Source organism: Herpailurus yagouaroundi, unplaced genomic scaffold, assembly GCF_014898765.1.
Source record: "Herpailurus yagouaroundi ecotype Mexico unplaced genomic scaffold, PumYag 201, whole genome shotgun sequence".
NCBI lineage: Eukaryota > Metazoa > Chordata > Mammalia > Carnivora > Felidae > Herpailurus > Herpailurus yagouaroundi.
In genome coordinates this window covers 5,592,958-5,613,397 of record NW_024412432.1, presented here as the reverse complement: position 1 = coordinate 5,613,397, position 20,440 = coordinate 5,592,958, and the positions used below count along the sequence as shown (strand labels likewise).

Genomic DNA, 20,440 nt, shown 5'->3' with positions numbered 1-20,440 from the left:
TTCCACCACATGCCAGTGTGTAAAACAGATATAATTTTGGCTGTTAGGGGCTGTCAAAGCGAAGGATGTGCCGTATGTGTATTTTGAAGTGTGGTGTTCCCTTCAGTCTCACAGCTTGAAAGATTTCTGGGGCTTTCCCCCTCCCTGGATGTTTTCTACAAGAAGTTTTTGGATTTTAACTTCAAATAACTCCATCGCCCTTATCTGTGGTGACATTGGATTTCCATTAAGCTCCATTCCTGCTCCCTTACCCCCACAGCTGCCCTGTTCTCGTTCAGCACAGGAGCCTTGAAATTCGGTTTTGGATGAAAGGGTCCTTTGCTGCCACTGGATGTTGTATGAGGCATCCATGTAGGAAACTGATACCCTCTCAGGAATGTAAAGTCACTTGCGAAGTGTTTTGCCCATCACTGGACCCAATGCCAGGCTTAGCCCAAAGGCTTATGACGGTCTGAGCTTCATGGACCCCTTGGGAATCCCTGGAAGTCTACTTCCTCCCTTGGTGGCTCAGTGCTGTGGTGAGCATCAGAGTTGAGGCCCTCAGAAGGTGGCTCACTCAACATCTTTCCTCACTCTTCCAGAATGTTTCTGTGTCTCTTAACCACTGTACCCTAACTGGCTTCCACAAGAATCTCTTCTGCCAGTTTCCTTCTCTCCCTTCCTTCCTCCCTCCCTTCCTCCCTTCCTTCCTTCCTTCCTTTCTTCCTTCCTTCCTTCCTTCCTCCCTTCCTTCCTTCCTTCCTTTCTTCCTTCCTTCCTTCCTCCCTTCCTCCCTTCCTTCCTCCCTTCCTTCCTTCCTTCCTTCCTTCCTTCCTTCCTTCCTTCTTTCCTGTGCCTATTTAATTCCTTACTCTCTACTATTCTCCTTAACTTACCAGCACCCTTAAATCTCTCCCTCAAACTCCCCCAGCCCCATCCTCTAGATTTGCCACCATGCTATCTCTAGACTGACCTTTGTGCCCTGACCCATCCCCTACTCCCTTTTACCCCCGTCTCCCACATGTGCAGTCTCTACTCACCGCCTCCACTTCTTCCCACTTACTCCTGTGCCTCCATCAAGCCACCTTCTGCTCCTCAGGCTCATTCATGGCCCTTTCTCAGGTGTACATTTTGGTCACATGGTTCCTTGTTCTCTGTTTTGATTACCTGACATGTTCTAGGCCCAGCAGTGAGTGTGGGGGAAATCGTATCCCCAAAGCATTCTTGCATATGCGCTTAGACCTTGATTTTTAAGCCATTATGATGAGATATCGTCATATCTTGTAGCACTTTCACCGAGGGTAGCTTTTGTGTCGTGTGTTTATTCCACATGGAGTTTGGCCACAAGAACGACTCTGAGGAACATCACTATTTACTCTCTAGACATCACTGAGGGCATTGATCCCCTGTGTAAAATCCATTTGATATATTCCTTCAAAAACTAAATGCCATGAAGAATCTTACTTACCATAAGGAGTTTCTCTGCTTTTACGTATGGGCAGTCAAGATTTTGTAAATTACTGTGTTTCTCTTTTGGCTTCTGCTGCAAGGACGCTTGGAGTCAAATTATGACTGAATGTGAATGACCACGTGGGACCCTCGAATCTGCACACTTGCATTTCTACTAATATGTCTCTTAGCCTTCTATTCCACTTTCCCTGACTCGAGTTTTGATTTGAATTTTTTTGTTTTTCTTCGCATAGTCACAGCAAGTACTGAAAAATCTTTTGTGAATGAAGCAAAGGTGTTAGTAAAAGATACGATAGATTCAAGTATGTGTGTTTTTCTGCTTCTTTAGGTTGTGGGTTGCTTGATGACAGGGGTTACTCTGCCTATTCTTTTGCTAGGCCCTAGAAAAATGTCCAGGCTATAGTTGGTGCTTTGTAAACACTTACTGAACTAAATTGATGAAAGTCAACCCACAGCTCGCTAGGTGGACAAAGTTGAGCTCACACAGTTTTTCTTTCATTTTGTTTTCTGTAAGAAAGTCAAGGCAGAATATTGTAGTAGAAAGAATTTTAGCTCTGCCTGTCACTGGTTGGACAACCTTGGGTGAGTTACTTAGCTCGTCTGAGCCTCTTTTTACTTTAATCTGAAAATGGAGATAAGGATACCCTACTGGACTGCTGTTAAGATTGATAATTCTTGTAAACCTCTTAGCGCATTTTCTGGCCCATAATAGCAATGTGCACATGTTAGGCCCCTCCCCACTTCCCCATTTCATTGGAAATAACACTTGGTAAAGGATAAGTGGATTGCTCTATGACCACAAGTAAGTCAATTAATTGTGGTGTCATCTGTAAAATAAATGTGACTGTTGACCTCATTCAGAGAGATATGAAAATTAATTGATGGTAATGCACATTGGGATTTTTTGCTGAAAAGTACTTAAGAATGGCTCAGTATTATTATAAGTTCTATTTCATCATTAATATTATTTATGAATATTTGGCCTTGTCTTCTCCCGGTATGTTTTATGTCTGTGGTCTTAATTGCATTTATTTCCAATTTAGTACCAACTTGTATTTTAATAAAAATGTAGATGAAATTGAAAAACATAGTTCCAGTCTTTCATGCAACTTTATTTTTACAAGGTGGATGATTTTACCTATTTCAGTATGCTGCCCACGAAACAGACATAAAGATGTTTAGTAAATAGTATTTGGTCATCCTACTTAAAACCAAGCTCAGGTATTTTTCAAGGTATTTAAGTTTTAATTCTTACTTTTCTCACTCTTATTTTGTTGACAATTTTCTGATGAAGTTCTTCATTATGAGACATTTGGTCCATTTCAGAAGATAAACACGAATGTTTCAAGTATTTTATAGAAGATATGTTAGCTAGATGAAATTCCCATTGCCATTTAACATCAGGAGGCCCTCACTGCCTTCAGTCTCAAAGCGGGGCTTGTGTTACAGAATCCAGTGTCCCCTTCTCGGTCACCATCTAGCTGTGTGGCCCTGGGGAAGACGTGTCACTTGTTGACTGTCAAACATGAGGCAGTCAGCCTCAATAATCTTTAAGTTCTTTTGCCATTACAGTGTCAGGTCCTTTGCAATGGAACCGCTGAAGGTGATCCCTCCATTTGGGTCTGTAAGGAAACAGAGAGACCACATCTACTCCAGAATATTATCTTCTAGAATTTAATCCTTTTTACTTTTCTTCTCAGAATTTTAAAATATGCTTCCTTTTAACTGAAGATCACTTAGTACCTGGCATATATTAGAGATTTCAATTAATGACTCAATTTAAGGTTCATATGCTGAGCAGGACATGTGCACTGGGCCAAGGGGGCTTTCTATAAAGCCCCATTACTGAAGAAATTGGAAGCACATAGTTCCAATTTCATCCTTAAGTGGGTAGGGTTTTATTGATTTATTTATTTACTTAGTTAGTTACTTAGTTAGTTTTAGAGTTAGTAGTAATAGATACAGACGTGGATGAATACTTCATCTGTAGCCTGCATGTGCATATATAGAATATCTGCTTCTGGGAGATATCAATACCAGGAACGTGATTTAAACCATCTGAAATTGCAAGTGTATCCGTAAACTACCGCAGGTACTTGTGAGAAAACGCATTTGTCAGTGGTTGTAATTACGTGATACTAACAGAAAACTGGAAATCTACTCAGTTCTGGTACTCCTGAAGCAAATGACCAAGGGCCCCAAATTTCCACTCTGGAAAATTCCATTAATGACAAAGATGTCCGGATAGTTTTAGCCACTGACTATTATTGCTGGTCATCAATTTCTCTCTGATTCTGTAAAGTAGATTTATTCATAGAATATCTAATCACATGCTTTGTTTTGACTGTATCAGGGTACATGGATCGGTCTGCAGACCACCTGAGTTTGAAGGTGTATTTGTTACACCACCTGTATCTCTTACTGATACCTCCTTGTCTTCAGGCAAGGTGAATTTTAAAGAAAAACTTTCCTATGAAGGCTTTTTTAAAAATCAACTATCTTTTTGAGTTTTCCTCCAAATGTAAAAAATTTATATGCTTACCTGATAGCTTATTTATCATGGGATCTTTAGACTCACTTCACTCAGAATATTTTGTATAAAATGAATCCAAATGTTCATAGGGCCCTTAAAGACAGTGTTATTCAAAGTGCTAGTCCACCGTGACGTAAAGAGCTTGTCCAGAATGTGAATCAGTGCATTTCTTCCTTCATTAAGACAGTCTTGCTCCCAGAAAAAGTCACCTTAATGCCATTCAGACCGCCAGACCAAACCTCCCGATGCCGGGCTCTTAGCTACAGCACTGGAAGACTCAGGATAAATGGAAGTCCAGGGTTTCTGCAGCTTAGGCAAGTTACTGAACTTCTCTGTGCCACAGGCCCTGAGAATGGAGACACTGGTAGGGTGGAGAGGGAGAGTGTAGGCAGGGGAGCTCAGTGGATGAGAGGAATAACAAGCAATGAGGGGACAGAAATGGTGTAGAGACTGATGGCTCCTTAAAGTAGATACTTTGAGATAGCTGGAGCTCTAGCTGAAGAGAGGGGGTAGTGGCCAGAAATCAGGCACACGGGCTCTAAAGTACCTGGGGTTGAGGTTGGAGGATGGCCTCCATTTGAGGCCATGGAGGTCCTTGGGGCATAGCCAAGATTTTATTTGAGTCAAGGAGGGCCCCATACTCTCTTGGAAGAGATTCGGAAGACATTCTTAGGTCAGTGAAAGGAGAGCTTCAGGTTAGTTATTCTCTCCACCCCTGACCTCTGAGAATTTGGCTGCTTTCTGGCCTATAGGATTGTTGTCAGTTAACTGAAATGATATGATTAAACAGCATTTATCTGTGGCTGTTATTACCGTTTGATACATTTTTTCAATAAATCTTTTTATTGTACCAACTGTATGCAAAACACTGTAAGGCCCTGTCAGGAATGTAAATACAAACACAAAAGTGTTACCTGTGCTTCTGAGTGGCTTCTAGTCTTCTAAGAGAGAAATTCTGATGAGAGGGAATACATTGGCAAAAGGCCACCCTTCATATAATCTATTGTGTCCCAAACCAACAGAGCAAATTAATGCAAAATAGCCCATTTCTGAATGAGAAGATGCACTTACTGCTTTCAAGGTCAGTATAGGAAAGCTGGTCTCATCAATTTTAGTTTTGAAGGTGATGGAAATGTGGCTTTACCCATAGCTTTAAAAACTTAAACTTATTTCCCACCGATTTCTTCTCCTATCTGAAATTTTTTTTAAGTGTAAATCAAAAACTAAAAGAAGTTAAATACTTGCCTTGACATGATGAAAGTAAATCAAGTGGCAATTTAATTCCCACTGAACATGTGACCACCATGGAGTTAAATATTAGATTTAAATATGGCAGCTAATTCTCTGAAAGAATTACATTTGTCTCTTTATATGGGCACTCTACCTAATGAACACATTTCTCTTCTCTTAAATTCAGCCGTTGCTACTGGAGCATGAGAAATTAATATACATTCTTATATTCATTAATATTGTTGCTCATAAAAGACCTTTTGATTTTTATCACCCTGAGTTCCCAGAGGCCCATGGAAGCTGTCATTGCTCCAAACCACATGAATTATCGGGGGAAAAATCCTATTAAGGCAAAACCTTAATCACCGCTTGTATTTTACATCAAATTGTATCTAAAAAGAAACTGTAGAACATATCCATCAACAGAGAATGAATAAATAAATGGCGGTATAGTCCTCTCACAGAATATTATAAAGTAGTAAAAGCAAAAGGATGACTACCACACACATACTGGAACTCAATGTAACTCAATCTCCAGGGCGCTGTTGGGTAAAAAAGGCAAGATGCGAAGAATACACATTCTCGCATCATATCTCATTAGGGATATAGCGTTAGTAGCAAACCTGTAGAGGAAATGAGTAACACAAAATTCAGGGTAGTAACTGGGCCCCAGAAGAGAGTGGGGAAGTGGATACAATCAAGAAAGTCCCAGTGGTAGAGTGGTGCTTTCAACATACTAGTGATAGTCTGTTTTTTAAATGGGATGGTGGGCTTATGGGCATTCATTTTAATACTATTATTTCAACTACAGAATTTTGATTTATATTTTCTTGTGTTTGCACAATGCAGTTCACATTCAAGTTAAAAAAAAAGACTTAAAAAAATTTTTTTTAATCTTCATTTATTTTTGAGAGAGAGACAGAGTGTGAGCAGGGAAGGAGCAGAGAGAGAAGGACACACAGAATCCAAAGAAGGCTCCAGGCCCTGAGCTGTCAGCACAGAGCCTGACGTGAGGCTCGAACCCACAAACCGTGAGATCATGACCTGAGCCAAAGTCGGACGCTCAACCGACTGAGCCACCCAGGTGCCCGCCCCCCCAAAAAAAGACTTTTAAAGAAAGTTCATCAAATTAAACCACAGTAATAAATCTTCTGTGTGCTCAGCACCTGAGACATTGCACAAGACTATAGGAGATAGATAGGGTTGCTTTTAAACTCAGGGAGTTTCCAGTTATGAAATGAATGGAAGACTTAAGCCAGAATTCAACTAAGCACGAGTCATGATATAATATGAATTCAGAGAAGGAGGTCGTCGGTGGTCAAAGTGGTCTTGGAAACTCTCAGGAAGTGAGAATTTGAACTCACCTTTGAAGGGTGAACTAAACAGAAAGGAAGCTGGGAGATTAGGTTTACTTTTTATTCTATTGTTTACATATTCTATTTTTCTTGCCATGTGTAGCACAATTTATAACGGAAAAGAAACTGTGGTATGGAAGAAAAAAAAAAAAAAACATTTACTCTGGATTCAGACCTGAATTCAAACTTCAACTTCTCTGTTCCCATGCCGTGAATCACTGAAATTTCTGCAGGCTCAGTTTCCCTGTGTACAAAATGCAGAGAAGGTTGCTTCCCAGGGCTGTGTGAGAAAAATGAGAGAATATTGTTGGCTGGACATTCCAAGCTCCAGAGGGCGTCCCGATCTCTTTTTAATACTGCCATTCAGGGACGAGCCTTCCAGAAAAGAATGGTGGCCAATGGGCTGGTGGAACCCTTGAGCTGAGAAGTTCAACATTTGACGGACAGGGTGAAGAGCCACATACTCCCACTATGGCTCTGTCCTCCACAGAGTCTCCTTTGGGGCTTCCCACTGGCTCTGTTCTTCTGAGAAATGCTTTGCTCTGCTCCCCTCCTTGAAGCTGATGGGCTTCCAGAAAGCCTTGGCTGCCTCCTGCCTTGTTCCTTGGGAAAGTGTATGGATGAATTGATGTGGGCCAGCTCCACTCTAGACTACAGGGGGAAATATTCTCTCTTCCCACCATGCATCTATTCTTATCTCTTCTTGGCATTGGATAACCAAGACTGGGGACATGATCTTAGAATGGGCTGGGGAAGCCAGCCATAGCACAGCCTAGACATTTCTGGAAGGAGAAATGAGTCTCAACCATGGTCTAGCCCACCTCAGCAGGAGGCTAAAGCTGGGACGGGGACAAATCTTTAATTAGAAATGCCCAGACCTTGCCTTTTCCCCTTGTGTCCTTTGAGCCTCTTTCCCTCAGGAGTCTGAGGCATCTTAACAAAGAATTAGGGATTCCTAGCTCTCTCTCTGCCTTTCCCCACTAGACACATGACTAACAAGTATATGCAAGGTGTCTGGCTTATGAGAGGCCTGCTATTAATGTCCAATCCCTTCTCATCTCTCCCCTTTCCTAATCTGGGAAGTTCATTAATGACATTCCGCAGCCAACGAGGAGGTCGCTACTTGATTTCTATCGAAAATGACCATTGAGTCCTGGAAAGCAAGCCAGTGCAACCTCCCTCCAGCCATTTGGGCGGACTGTGAGGATGGATACTGAGTTTCTCCTCTGGTTTGCCAGTGCAGAGGGGCAGAGTCTCAGGCCTGCACGCTCAGGAGGCAGGCCCCTGACTCCCACCCTCAGCCTTTACCTCCACGTGCCTCGATTCCAATTTCCATTCTGTCTTTGTTTTCCAGTTGTTCAACACATCAAGCGACATAACATTGTTCTGAAAAGGGAGCTAGGCGAAGGAGCCTTTGGAAAAGTTTTCCTAGCTGAATGCTATAACCTCTGTCCTGAGCAGGACAAGATCTTGGTGGCAGTGAAGGTAAGAGAACACTCCAGAATGTCTCATTATCTGTTGTCGCACTAATGTGTGGAAGCGCATTGTGTCATTTTGTATTTGGCCAATTCAGGAGCCAATTATGTCTGCTATGGTGGATGTGTTCGAATTTCCTGTACCCAAATGGACAGCGGGAAGGGTGTTTGGAGCACATCTAGCTGTCTGAGCTTCTTCTCGGGGCAACCTGTCCATCTCCAGGCTGTGAATAGCTTTGGGCTACTCTGACAAGTCAATGCTAACTCAATTCTGGGTGGAGGTCGGTAGGGTCAAACAGAATTCACCCAGCTAAGTCTTGGAGACTCAATCTGTCTCCTCAGATTGCTTGATGCTGATGCCAAGCTCAGCTAGAGCTTGTCTCTGGTGAAGGTTCTAGAAGGGAGACCAGAGTTCACTTTTCCCTCTCAGCCTCTGCTCTGCTGACGTCTTCTGTTATATCTTACCCTGTCCCTCCCAAATGTTCCCAGAGCCCCAGTACTGTAAACAGTGCGGGCAAGACTCTATCCTGGGGTGGATGGAGTCTCTCGTAAATTCCACTACCCTAGGAGATACAAGGTCTTACTGAAATAAAAGAGTCTGAAAGTCCTTACTTCTAGCCATTTCCCCCAAAACTCAAAAAGGAGACCTGGCCTTCAATAAGATAAATATTACTGGAGGGGAACAAAAGTTCCACCGAGTTCTCTAAAACACAAGAATTAACAAAAATAGCGCAAAAGACTTGAGCATATCTTTTACATATGCATTGTCAACATTTTAAAAAACAACTCACCAAGGTATTGAATAATATATGCAAACCACTTAAAAGAGGCATATATTTATTAAATGAATTAGGTGGCAAAGGAATGTAGACTTGGCTAGCATAATAAAATGCAACTTCTTGGCTTAACAGAAGATGACTGGGTTTTGTTTGTTTCTGCCAAACACAGAATGTTTACATGAGTGGCGTTTGTTTACTGGTTATAATCAGGACAACCTTTCATGTTTAAAAAAATCAGATGTATATTCCATTACTGTTGTACTTAGCATTAAAATACTCTGGTATATACAGAATAGGTCACTGAGGAGAGAGGTAAAATTCTTCTTGAACTTTCTCATCCTGCAGATTAAACACAGTTTCTGTTAAAACTCATCCAAAGGAAAAAACAGTGCATTTGCTTTCTTTATCTTCCAAAGTAACCAACATGAGTGGATGCTCTTAGACGCTCACCAGAGGTTTCTAAAAGCTGCATTTTAAAGTGAATAAAGGACATGGTGGCCCATTTGGTTGAGCATCGGAACTTGTCTCAGGTCATGATCTCACAGCTTGTGGGTTCGAGCCCCGCATGGGGCTCTGTGCTGACAGCTCTGTGCCTGGAGCCTACTTCAGATTCTGTGTCTCCCTCTCTCTCTGCCCACCCCCCCCCCCAACCACCCGCTTGCACTCTGTCTCTCTCTCTCTCTCTCTCTCAAAATAAATACACATAATAATAAAATAAAAATAAAGCGAATAAAGAACAGAATTTTCTAGGGAGGGTAATGTAGTGTCAATAAACATCATACTAAGTTAAGCAAATGGAAGGGAGAAAGGGAGCCAGAGGAGAGGAGACAGGAAGGAGATGCTAGAAAGATGTGAGGTCAAGTAGGGTAGAAGGTGTAAAATAAGAATCCTGCTCTGATTCTGGGGGCGGGGGTGGGGGGGCAGGGGTTTAATTCCTGCTGTTGCGATTGCTTCCTCTTTCCTTTCCTTTACCCCAAAAGTTTGTTATTTTTTAAAGCACAGAATGTTCAGAACATTTGGCAGGGTTATATCTGCAGGCTCTGCTCTCTTCTGCCACTCTTGTTTCCCCCTTAGGATAAATGGGACCAAGAGGTGCCTCTATTTTTGTAGATTCGTAGACTGATAAAACATGAGAGCTGGAAAAAGCTTAGGGAAGAGCTGATCCTAATCTAGTCATGAGTTACACACAAGGACACTGAAGACCATGGATTTGTGTTCTGGGCTCATGTTTCCTCCCACTGATATCTGGAGACCACCCAGGCAACTAAGTCAGCCCATCAGATTCTGAATTCAGATTCTTGAGGTCACAAGGTGAGACTCTTTGAATGTACAAACATTCTGGGAGATTAGAGAATCCTAGATGATCGTGTAGGAGTAGCTGAGGGACCTCGGCCAGATAGGGAGAAATTTCTCAGTGGGTATAGCTTTTCTTTTTGGTATCAGTTCTTATTCTCTGCCTACTTCGCTGTATTTCTTTGAATGCCCTTGAAGAGAGGGTGTTGCATGGCTAAATCCAAGGCACCCTCAGCTCTTGGGTTACATTTCCTTCCCAACACATGCCAAAATAAGGTTTCAGGGCTTGGGCTGGTGATGAAAGATCAGCCGGCATCAGCCGTGTGTAGCCAGTGGGGCATGCTTCCACGTGGTCACATCTCCCTTGGCTACTGTCGGTGAGGCTTCTCTGGTTTGAATCACAGTCACAGCCCTAATCCCACCTCTGACCTAGACCCAGGACCTAGTCCTCATAGACACCCTGGCTTTGCCAAATAAGTTTGCAAATGAATGACCTATGAAGAGTGCTTGTTAATTAACACCACTAAAAATAAGCAAACAAACAAACAAGAGACAAGCCAAGGAACAAAAACTTGGATTTTTCCCTTTTATCAAATCCTGACTCCTCCTCTGCCAGGTCCTTCTTGTTGAAATTCAAATGCAACTGTTGTTTCAAGCAGAGAGGACAAAATGCCTGCAGCTCAAAAATGCAGTTCCAACTTCAAGGTCGCACACCTGGGAAGTCTCATCTCAGTGATCTTGCATGTGCAGTTTTGTTGAAATCAAAGGCTTTGTTTATGTTCACTGGAATGACTTCAAGCTTCAGAGAGGATGCCCAGGTTAATTTTCCGGGATCCGCAGGCTGCAACGTCACAAGGAAGGAGTCGGGTCTTCTACAGGCTCCAGATGAATGGATCAGAATAGCACATGGGCCTTTTACAAAGCTGCTGTCTCCAGCCCAACCTGCTCAATTTTAGGGCTGCGAGCTGGCCAATTCAAAGTGTGTTCAAAGACTATCCCAGGAGCCTGGGAAGAAAGCGTGTATGGTTCCGGCCCTAACCACAGGAAAGCGAATTTTGAAGGAATGAGACAAGCTGAATGCAGCTTCCGGGGCCTGCACAGACTGTCACCTCTGAGGAGTGGCTGCGGGAGCTGCTTCTCTCCCATTGGAGGCACCCAGGGATGTTTGACAGGCTTTCTGCCCGTTGCCTAGCAACCCCGGCAGCATTGATTATGTATGCTAAGAAATTGCAGCTATTGTCCTTTTTCTTTCTCTAGAAGGAGCTGACTGGTTTGAAATCCAAGACTTTGCATTCAGACTGACAGATGTCAGTTTCCTGTAAATTCTGGCGTCGCCTGCCCCGAGTGATTTCAGAACTGGAGGGATCCACGGGAACCGATTTGAGACGGAAGTGATCCTAAGGCATGTGTAGGGCATTTGAGGGTGCAGGAGGGCTGAGCGTGCCTCTCCCTTTAGAGTATCTGCTTGTTTGGAGCCAACCAGACTGACCTTTTCTTGATATTTTTGGATGACCTTTGTTTTTTAAAAAGTGAAATAGATTTGACAATTATTTTTTTTCCTCTTTACACTGTATTACAATTGAAGAGCCCATAAAGAGAATGAGAAGCAGAGAAACCAGTCTTTGATCAGAATGAGTTACTTTACCTTTAAGTAACTCAATTGCCAAGGAAACGCTTCATGGCAGTTTCCCTGCATTAGCTGTGGGTGCGTTAGCTATTTTTGGCTCTCTCCAACCTGCATTTCAATAGCTACAATGCCTACAACATTTTCTTGTACTATGAACGCATGCGGATTTTTGTTTTTTAAACATAGCCACAAGTGCGCTTTGTAGGATTCATGGCCTCTCCTCCCCCTCTCCACTCAGGTTTTTTCCAGAAACATAAAATGCTGCACACGAGAGAGACTTTAGAAATGCTACAGAACCCAGGCCTCATGTTTTATAGATGAGAAAGCCAAGACCCAGGGAAGTGGAGTGACTTCCTTGAGGGGTGACTTAAAGTGAGTGAGAGGCACCAGCACAGGAACATTTGAGACTAGAAAGGACGAAATCTGACTTCAGCAGGCACTTCCTTTGGGATTTTTGCATTTCATGTTTCTGAATATCTTCTTGTTAACAGAGGAAATAAGGATGATTTTCTTCACCAAGGATTTTGGAAGAGTTGACTGATAAGCCCTCTGGCACACTACCGTTCGGCAGCCCCAAAGTCACATCCAGCATGTTTTTCCATTCCTGTGTCTGGAGAGCCCTACCTCGCCCCCTCGATGCACACAGCTCCCATTAATCCATCAGCTCTCCGCTCAGGTTGCTCCTCTTTGGAGATACATTCCCTTGCCTTCTCCCCCAGCTAAGTCAGACCTCCCTATTACATGCTAGTAAGGCATCTGCCCTTGTTCTTCACAGCATTTGTCAAGGTTGTGCATTCTATATGTATCCACGGGCTTAGTTAATCAATGGCAAGATTGTGGGTCTCCTCCGTTAGAGCGGTATTTTTGAGGGTGAGAACCATGCTTTTTAGCACATTGTCTAATATCTAGTAACATGGAATCAGTGCTTGTTGAGTGAACAAAAGGATAGACGGGTGGACAGATAAACTATAGAAAAAATAGCCTTTGAAAAAGTGAAGAGTCTGCAGTTGACGTTTGTAGGTAAGGAAATGATCTGATGAGCTACTGATAATCATAGAACTTTATAGCTGAGAGGCACTGTAAAGATGATATATAGAGGACAGTGTAATCTAATGAGAAGTCATTTTAGAAATGATTGAACCACTATGCAGGTATATAGAACTATTAGCTGATGTTCTTTAGCTTAACTCCCACCTTTTGTGAGGGAAGAAATGGGAACCCAGAGAAGATGAATGACTCATCCAAGGTCACATAGCTTGACCAAGGTCACCTAACGTCAGACGTAGGACTAAAACTCAGGCCTCCCCGTCAGTATGATGCTCACCATGTACCACACTCTTATTGACTGAATTTTGCACATGCCCTGGTAGACCAAGTTGAAGAAATTCAACACAGTGCCACTTATCAAGTAACACAAAGGTATGTGCTAGTTGTGCTCATTTGCGTGTAAGGTCGACAGATACTTTTCTTGTTTTCCCAGTAGAAACGTTATTCGAGGAAATAGGCAGAAATAAAGAAAACTGGATTCTGGAATGAATGTTAACAAAACATCACAATCGGCTTTGAGGAGAAGAGCAGTAGACTGCTCATTGGAAACCTAACTCAAGCTGGTTTAAGAAGAAAAGGAAATTTATTTGTTCAAGCTACTGGTATCCTTGCTTCAGGGACTGATGGATCCAGGAAATCAGTTCTCCCTGTCTCTCTCGGGTCTGCTTTCCTCTGTATTGACCGTATTCCCAGGCAAGTTCTCCCCACACTGTGGTGAGCTATCTAAGCAACAGCTCTGGGCTTGGATCCTGCCATCCAGCAACCCAAAAGAGAGCTCCTCTTCCCCAACAATTACACAAAAGTCCAAGGGCCAACTTCCTACTGGCTAGTTGTCTTGAGTTGGGTCACCAAGTCCTCTGACTCTCTGGATAATAGTCTGAATATCCAGGACTGGGTCACGTACATATTCTTGCAAATGGATGGTGGGTCAACTCTGCACAACACACGTGGACTGAACGTGGGGAACCATGCTTCCCTGAAAGAATCTGAGAGATTCTATCCCTGAAGAAAGGGGTAAAAGTCTGAGAAGAAAAAAAAAAAAGGAATATGACCAACTCAAATAGGAACTACAGGACAGCTAGGCCTCCTGCTAGAACAGTTGGGATTTAAAAACTCACTATGGATCTGAGGTGGCCCTTGTGACCGTGCCCTCTTTATCCTCTCAGCAGGAAACGCCAGGGACTGTCCTCCAGGCTTCCCTGCTGATGGAGTATAGCTATCTCTTGCCTCTGCTGCTTCCTAACATTTGACTTCTGCTTCCGGGCCAACTGCTGCTCACGTAGTCTCTGCGCTCCTCCCCCCACTCCCCCACCCCCCACCCAATGCAGATTGCTCAAGAAGGAAAATACTGTGTGTTCAGTTGCTCTGTTCTGTCTTCTTGCCAGGCCACCTACCTGTGGACCAACTATCCAAGGTGGTCACATGGCACAGATGAGGCCATCTGTGGGGAAGAAGCAACTAGAGCCAATTATCTCAGAATATGTATAGGGCAGAATAAGGGCTCAAAAAGGAAAGCTCATTCCCTCCCATTCTAGAAGAGTGAAACAATTCATAGACAAGAAAGGACATCAAGAGTTCATCAGTTCAAGCGCTCTACCCAGGCACGTTTATCTCTAAGGCATGTGGCTATTTTCTTGCTTTCTTTCATTTTAGTTTTGTTTTTTTGTTTTGTTTTGTTTTGCTTTGCTTTGTTTTTGTGGCAGTCACCATATCAGTCCTCACATGCGATAAATCATGAGGTTTGCCTCCCATTCCTCCCTCTTCCTGCACTTTCTCCCCACTGCACACGTAATCCTTGTTCCCACATCATGGAAATGGAAGATGACAAGATTAGTATATTTAAGAGAACATCTGTCGGCGCTGCCCTATAAAAAGAGTTTGTATGCCTTAACAGGACAGAATGTTGCAGAAAGTGCTATCAGTTCCATCTTGACAAGTCTCTAGTAATAGAAGTTGTAGAACTTTTAATGGTGGCTTATTAAAAGGCTTCATCGTCTTTATGGTCCAGACATTGTTTAATAGATTTCTACTGTACTTTAGTGTAAGGCCATTCTTTCCTGGCACGTGTGTGTGGGTGTGTGCACATGTGTATCTGTGATGTGTGTTTGTTTGTGGGGGGGGGGGGTGGTGAGGGCTGTGTGAGAAATGTGTGCACTCCCATACAGCATAGGATTGAGAGCAACATTTGCCTGGTGAGGGTCCCTTTTGTATTGAGTCAGGGCCCCGGTGATTAAGTTGCTCCACCAGTGTCCCCTTTCCAGTAACTTCAACTTTTAACCTTTGACAAGAGAGCTGTTTTTTGTCTTGTTAAGTTGTCTTGTTAACCCTATTTTCTGGCTTGTCTACAATTTATCCCCATCTTCTCAGACATGCTAAGCCCAAAACGGTGCATTTCACTGGAATGAGGACTCATCTGGTATTCAACATAGCTGGAGGCTTCATTTCACACTTCTGTATCTCTGGAATCTGTGCCTCACTTTTTAATTGACTGCCCGCTTTTTAATTGACTTTAACATGATAAGCCAACTGTCAATTGAGTCTTGGTCTACCATGATCCATCAGCAAGTTTAGTGCAATTGGCTCCAATTTTTAATTGTATTTAAAGCTGGTAAATATATTGCAGCTGCCCATGCCGGAGGACAACTTCTGATTCATTCCTTTGAGTCGATATTTTTCTAATATGACTGTTGCCATGAATTAGTTTGATGTCTTCCAAAGACTTAGCATTTGTAATATACAACTTGATGTGATATGCACGCATAAACCATCAATTTCAGTACCCAAATGATTGTAAACATTTTAAAGTGTGTGAATTAGGACTTGGCCTTGTGTTTCCCATTGGATGGTCAACTTGTTAGATTCTGAACCATAAGAGTCAGCATGGCTGTGAAAATAAAGATAGCAGCAATCAACACCCTGGCTATGAACCTTGTATTTGAAGCTGTCACTTGGTACATAATTAAAGTCCTTGCAAAGGCCAGTTACATATGATTGAGTTGATATACACAGGTGTTGGTTTCTAGTACATAGTGAGCACTGAGTGTGATCAATTTCATTTTCATATAATCATTTAATTAGTTTTCATTGCCTTAATGCAGGCAAGCCACCTATTGGACTCTGCTTAGTTTTTTTTTTTTTTCAGTTTACTTATTTACTTATTTATGTATTTATTTATTTAGAAAGAAAGAGAGCATGAGTGGAGAAGGGACAAAGAGAAAGAGGGAGAAAGAGAATTTCAAGCAGGCTCCACACACTGTCAGGACAGGGCCCAACATGGGGCTTGAGCTCACAAACTGGGAGATCATGACCTGAGCCAAAACCAAGAGTTGGACACTTAACTGACAAAGCCACCCACTTTGAGAGCCACTGCACTCTCCTTAATTTTTAAGATCTTGTTTCTATAAAGCTCTTCCTATCTCTGAATTTATTAAAATATAGTCTTCCAAAATTCACTTTTGTAAGAATTTGATAAAAATTTCCTCTACCTTTCTTTAGAGAAGACCCTATAAGTAAGAAGAATCACACAGTATCATGACTACAGCTTACTCTAAATCCTTGGCTAATTGTTGCCTGTAACAACCTTATAAGAAGGGTGTCTGCCTTAATTCTATTTCAGTTTACTGTTGTTTTCCAACAGTTGCAAGAGGCAGGTTGACCCGTTGATAGTTTTTTGAGATGGCTTTTATGGAACAGTGCTATCTAACAGAAGTATAATGTGAGCCACAAATGCAAGTCACATTTGCATTTTTAAATTTCCTAGTATGCACATTAAAAAGTAAAATGAAACAGATGAAAGTAACTGTATTCATATGTTTTATTTAACTCAACATATGTAAAATATCATTTTAACATACTATTAATATAAAAATATTAATGAGATATTTTATACACTGCCAGTTTTCAAAACCTGGTGTGTATTTTATACTTACAGTACATCTCAATTTGGATCAGCCAGAGTTCAAAAGACCACCAGCCACATGTAGTTGTTGGCTACCATATTGAATAGTACAGGTCTAAGAGGTCAACAGTCTCCATTATCAGCAGAGCTAGATGCAATCAATTATCCTGACCCGGAAGAACTTAGGCATGTTGACAGACATTCTCATGCATCTTAGTTGTTTCATATGGGAGTTAACTCCCTGCCCTCCATATTTTAAGCATGGTAATAGGCATTGGGCATAATGAAGTCCTACCATAATAATCTCTTTGTTTTTATACTTCACCTTAACTTTGTTTCTATGATGTTAAATATTATAGGAGAAGAATATGAGATTAGTGTTTAAAACAAGGACACAAGCTCGTGTTTCCTAAGCCACCTGTACTTTGAAATGCAATGATCATTTGTCACATCCTACCACATCCAATCACACCAATGATTTCAAATAAGCTTTCTCGCCTCTCCTCCGAGCTTCTAGTTAGTTAGCCTTGATATTTTGTGGAAGCATTTGCGATGAATGCTAATTTTCCTTTTGTTTTTTTTTTTTCCCCCTTGCCTCCATTTTGCCTTTGCTAGTTTCTCAGTTCTGTGCTGAAGTTTATTGCATGCTGCTCAGTTCTTCCAACTCTGAATCAGTGTGTGCTCAAGGCAGTAACTCTCTGTAGCTCTGGATGAGACCTCTCCCTTGAGAATGTCTTCAGAAAGGATGGTAGCTTTTGAAGTGTCAGGAAATTCACCAGGAATAAGAAGGAATGAAGCTACAAAGCAGACACCAGGAGTAAGAAAATAGCAATGCTTACTGATGGGGCAAATATGCCTGTCAAAATGAAACTTAAGTGGAGGGAATTGTCAGTGAGGGAAGCTGCCACCTCATGTCCATTGCCAAGGACTCGGGGAACCAGCCAAGCCTCCTTTAATTGAGTAAAATGACAATCAGCCGTGGTACTAAAACAGAGATGATTTTTATAAATAGGGTTGATAGCAGGATTTTTCCAGCTTCTGATTGCTGTCTGGCTATGGTTCCACCCTGAGAAAAATTCTGCCCTCTGAGTGCCAAATTCAGAAGATGATTTTGCCCAACTTGTTACTGCCATATTTTCTGAATCTCTTAAAATAGGATTGAATCATAATTTAGAAAAGGGACCCAACATGCAAAAATGGATGGGCACATAGGATGCAGCTAGGTTTGTAGGATGCACTCACCCCATGAATAGTGAAATCTTTCTCAAATCCAAAAATTTTACTGAAGCACAGCTTCTGACATTACACTAAGAGCACGGTCTCTTCCCATAGTGTATTGCCTTGGGGAAATGGAGATGTGAGACGCTCATTAGCTCTTTTAGTTTGGTGCCCCCCCCCAACAAAAATTCTGTCTTCTCTCCCATCCCACCCTCTACCCCACTGCCGAACTCTCTCCCTGTCTCTCCCTCCCTGTCTCTCTCTCTCTCTCTCTCTTAAACACATACACACACACACACACACACACACACACACACACAATCTAGCATTCTGGAATCAACAGTACATAGCTAAAACTTATGAAGAGAGATTACATGAAGAATCTTTTCATGCCTTGTGATAATGCCCTAAAGGGGTCAGTAGTCTTCTCTAGTTCAATGTTAATGATAGGCTGAGGCCCTAGAAATAATCTCAGTGACACAGGGAAGCCTCTGAGTAAGGAGACTTTATCTCTGAGAAGACATCACAGGCTTCAAAGGGCGTTTGGAGGGAAATGGTGGCAGCCCGGGGTACCGCTGTTCTCATATTGAGCCATCTCTGTACCTTATCCATGCGTCTTTGGGCCTCCCTGCATCCTCGTGTGAACAAATCAGATGCAGGCCTCGTTGTGGTTTTGATTTCAAATATCACTGTCTACCGGGGACCCTCGGAGGCCTCTTAGCTTACACTACCTCACTCAGTCCTCCCAGTGACCCTGAGAAATAGATGACATTGTTCCCCTCACTCCACAAAGGATAAAACCAGAGCTCAGAGAGATCCAGAGCAGTCAGAATTTGAACCCAGATTATTTTTAATTCTAAGCTAGAATGCCTTCTTTTTGAGTGCCACTATTGTGAGGATCTGCCATTTGTGGGGGTTTTCTGTTGTTGTTGTTTCTTTATTTTGAGAGAGAGCGAGAGTGAGTGGGAGCAAGCAGGGGAGGGGCAGAGAGCGATAGAGAGAATCCCAAGCAGGCTCTGCACTGCCAGTGCAGAGCCAGACGTGAGGCCTGACCCCACAAACCATGAGATCATGACCTGAGCCAAAATCAAGAGTTGGACGCCCAACGGGCTGAACCACCCAGGTGCCCTGTGAGGATCTGTCTTTCGACCAGAAGGAGAACACAACCACTTGGGGCCAGCCCTCCAGGAGAGAAGGCATTGGGAAGTCTCCTCCTCATCCTTACATTCTCGTCCCTGCTTTCTCTACATGTACTCAGGCCCACTCGCTACCTTTCCACATGAACGTCCACTTTTCAGCCCTTTCCAGTGCTCTTTCATCTCTAGCTTGCACAGATCTCGTGGGTCCAGGGTTCTTTTATTTGCCCAACGTTGGATTCTGTTGTCAGCGGAAGTAGTGGAGACAGACACGTACCCAAAACCATAATGCAAGTCCAAGTGCAGGAGATGTTCCAATGTGTATATTTTGCTCCCAGGCAATGGCAACGTCCACGTCCTCTGTGTCCATCTTCTTGCTCTAACTGTGATTTATTTTTCTACCTAGAAGTTCAGCAGACCAAACACTGGATTAAAAAACACCTAAAAAGCAGGCCCACAGATAAAACGAACCTAAACAGGTCGTGAAGATAAGCACTTCATGCCTCCCATGAGGAGGCTTAGTTTGGATGGGTACAAGCAAGAGGAGCTTAGTTTGGATGGGGACAAGCCCAGTTTCTGGAGCTTCGAGGAAGCAGAGCCCCAAAACGCAGGCTTTCAGCCTCTGTTCATTTTGTTATTAAATGAAGAAATGTGCGGTTTCCATGGCAACAGCCCTACCAAAATTTTATGGCTTCTCTGACTAGTTGCTGGCCCAAATCAGCTCACTTTTCAAAGCAGGTACTCTTAAGGGATGCTTTTTGGAAAACCACATTCTAATGTGAGAATGGGGGAACCCCACCACCAGACCCTTTTTTCAGTCAGTACCTCCAGGCTTTGGCATAAGAGGTAATTGCCTGTAGCCTAATGAAAACTGTAGGTATAATTTCTGTCTCCTTGGGTCAGGTCAGCAATGGGAAGAAAGCTTCAAATCCTGCTAAAGGCAGTTCGTGAAAACACTAGATTCTATACAGATTGTAGCAGAAAAGACTTTGTGATCTTGCTGTTGCCTCTGTCATCTTAATGTTCTCTTGTCGCTGATATGAAGCAGACCCTGCATATTCATCGGTGCCCTCCTGTGCATTCCCTGCTTGGGAGAGCAGCCCTGGGCATGGTAAATTACATATTGCAAAGTCATCGTGTGGCAGACTCGATGACGAGCCTCCTGACCCCCTTTGGGAATGAAGGATTTGCTCCCTCACTTGCTAGGAAGCCTCGGTCAGTCCTCAGCTACCAGCAGCCTGTGGGGGCTCAGAAAGGCCACTCAAGATCACACTCCCTTCCCAGTGGCCTCCATCTGATGGCTGACTGATACAAAGCTACAAAGGCCCAGCCCCTTTGGCTGAAACTCAGGACAGCTCTGAAGGGTCATCCCATAGGCCTTGTGGGGGAGTGTTGAGACA

The 20,440-nt window shown here is 42.9% G+C and overlaps 1 protein-coding gene across 2 annotated transcripts in view; it reads left to right on the top strand.

Annotated features, from left to right (window-relative positions):
- Positions 1 to 20,440, top strand: part of NTRK2 (neurotrophic receptor tyrosine kinase 2) — a 337,422-nt gene that overhangs the window by 243,194 nt on the left and 73,788 nt on the right. For both annotated transcript variants that reach the window (XM_040450286.1, XM_040450285.1), the window contains one exon: positions 7,922 to 8,052. In XM_040450286.1, the coding sequence (XP_040306220.1) occupies positions 7,922 to 8,052 (131 nt within the window). The remainder of the gene's footprint in view (positions 1 to 7,921; positions 8,053 to 20,440) is intronic.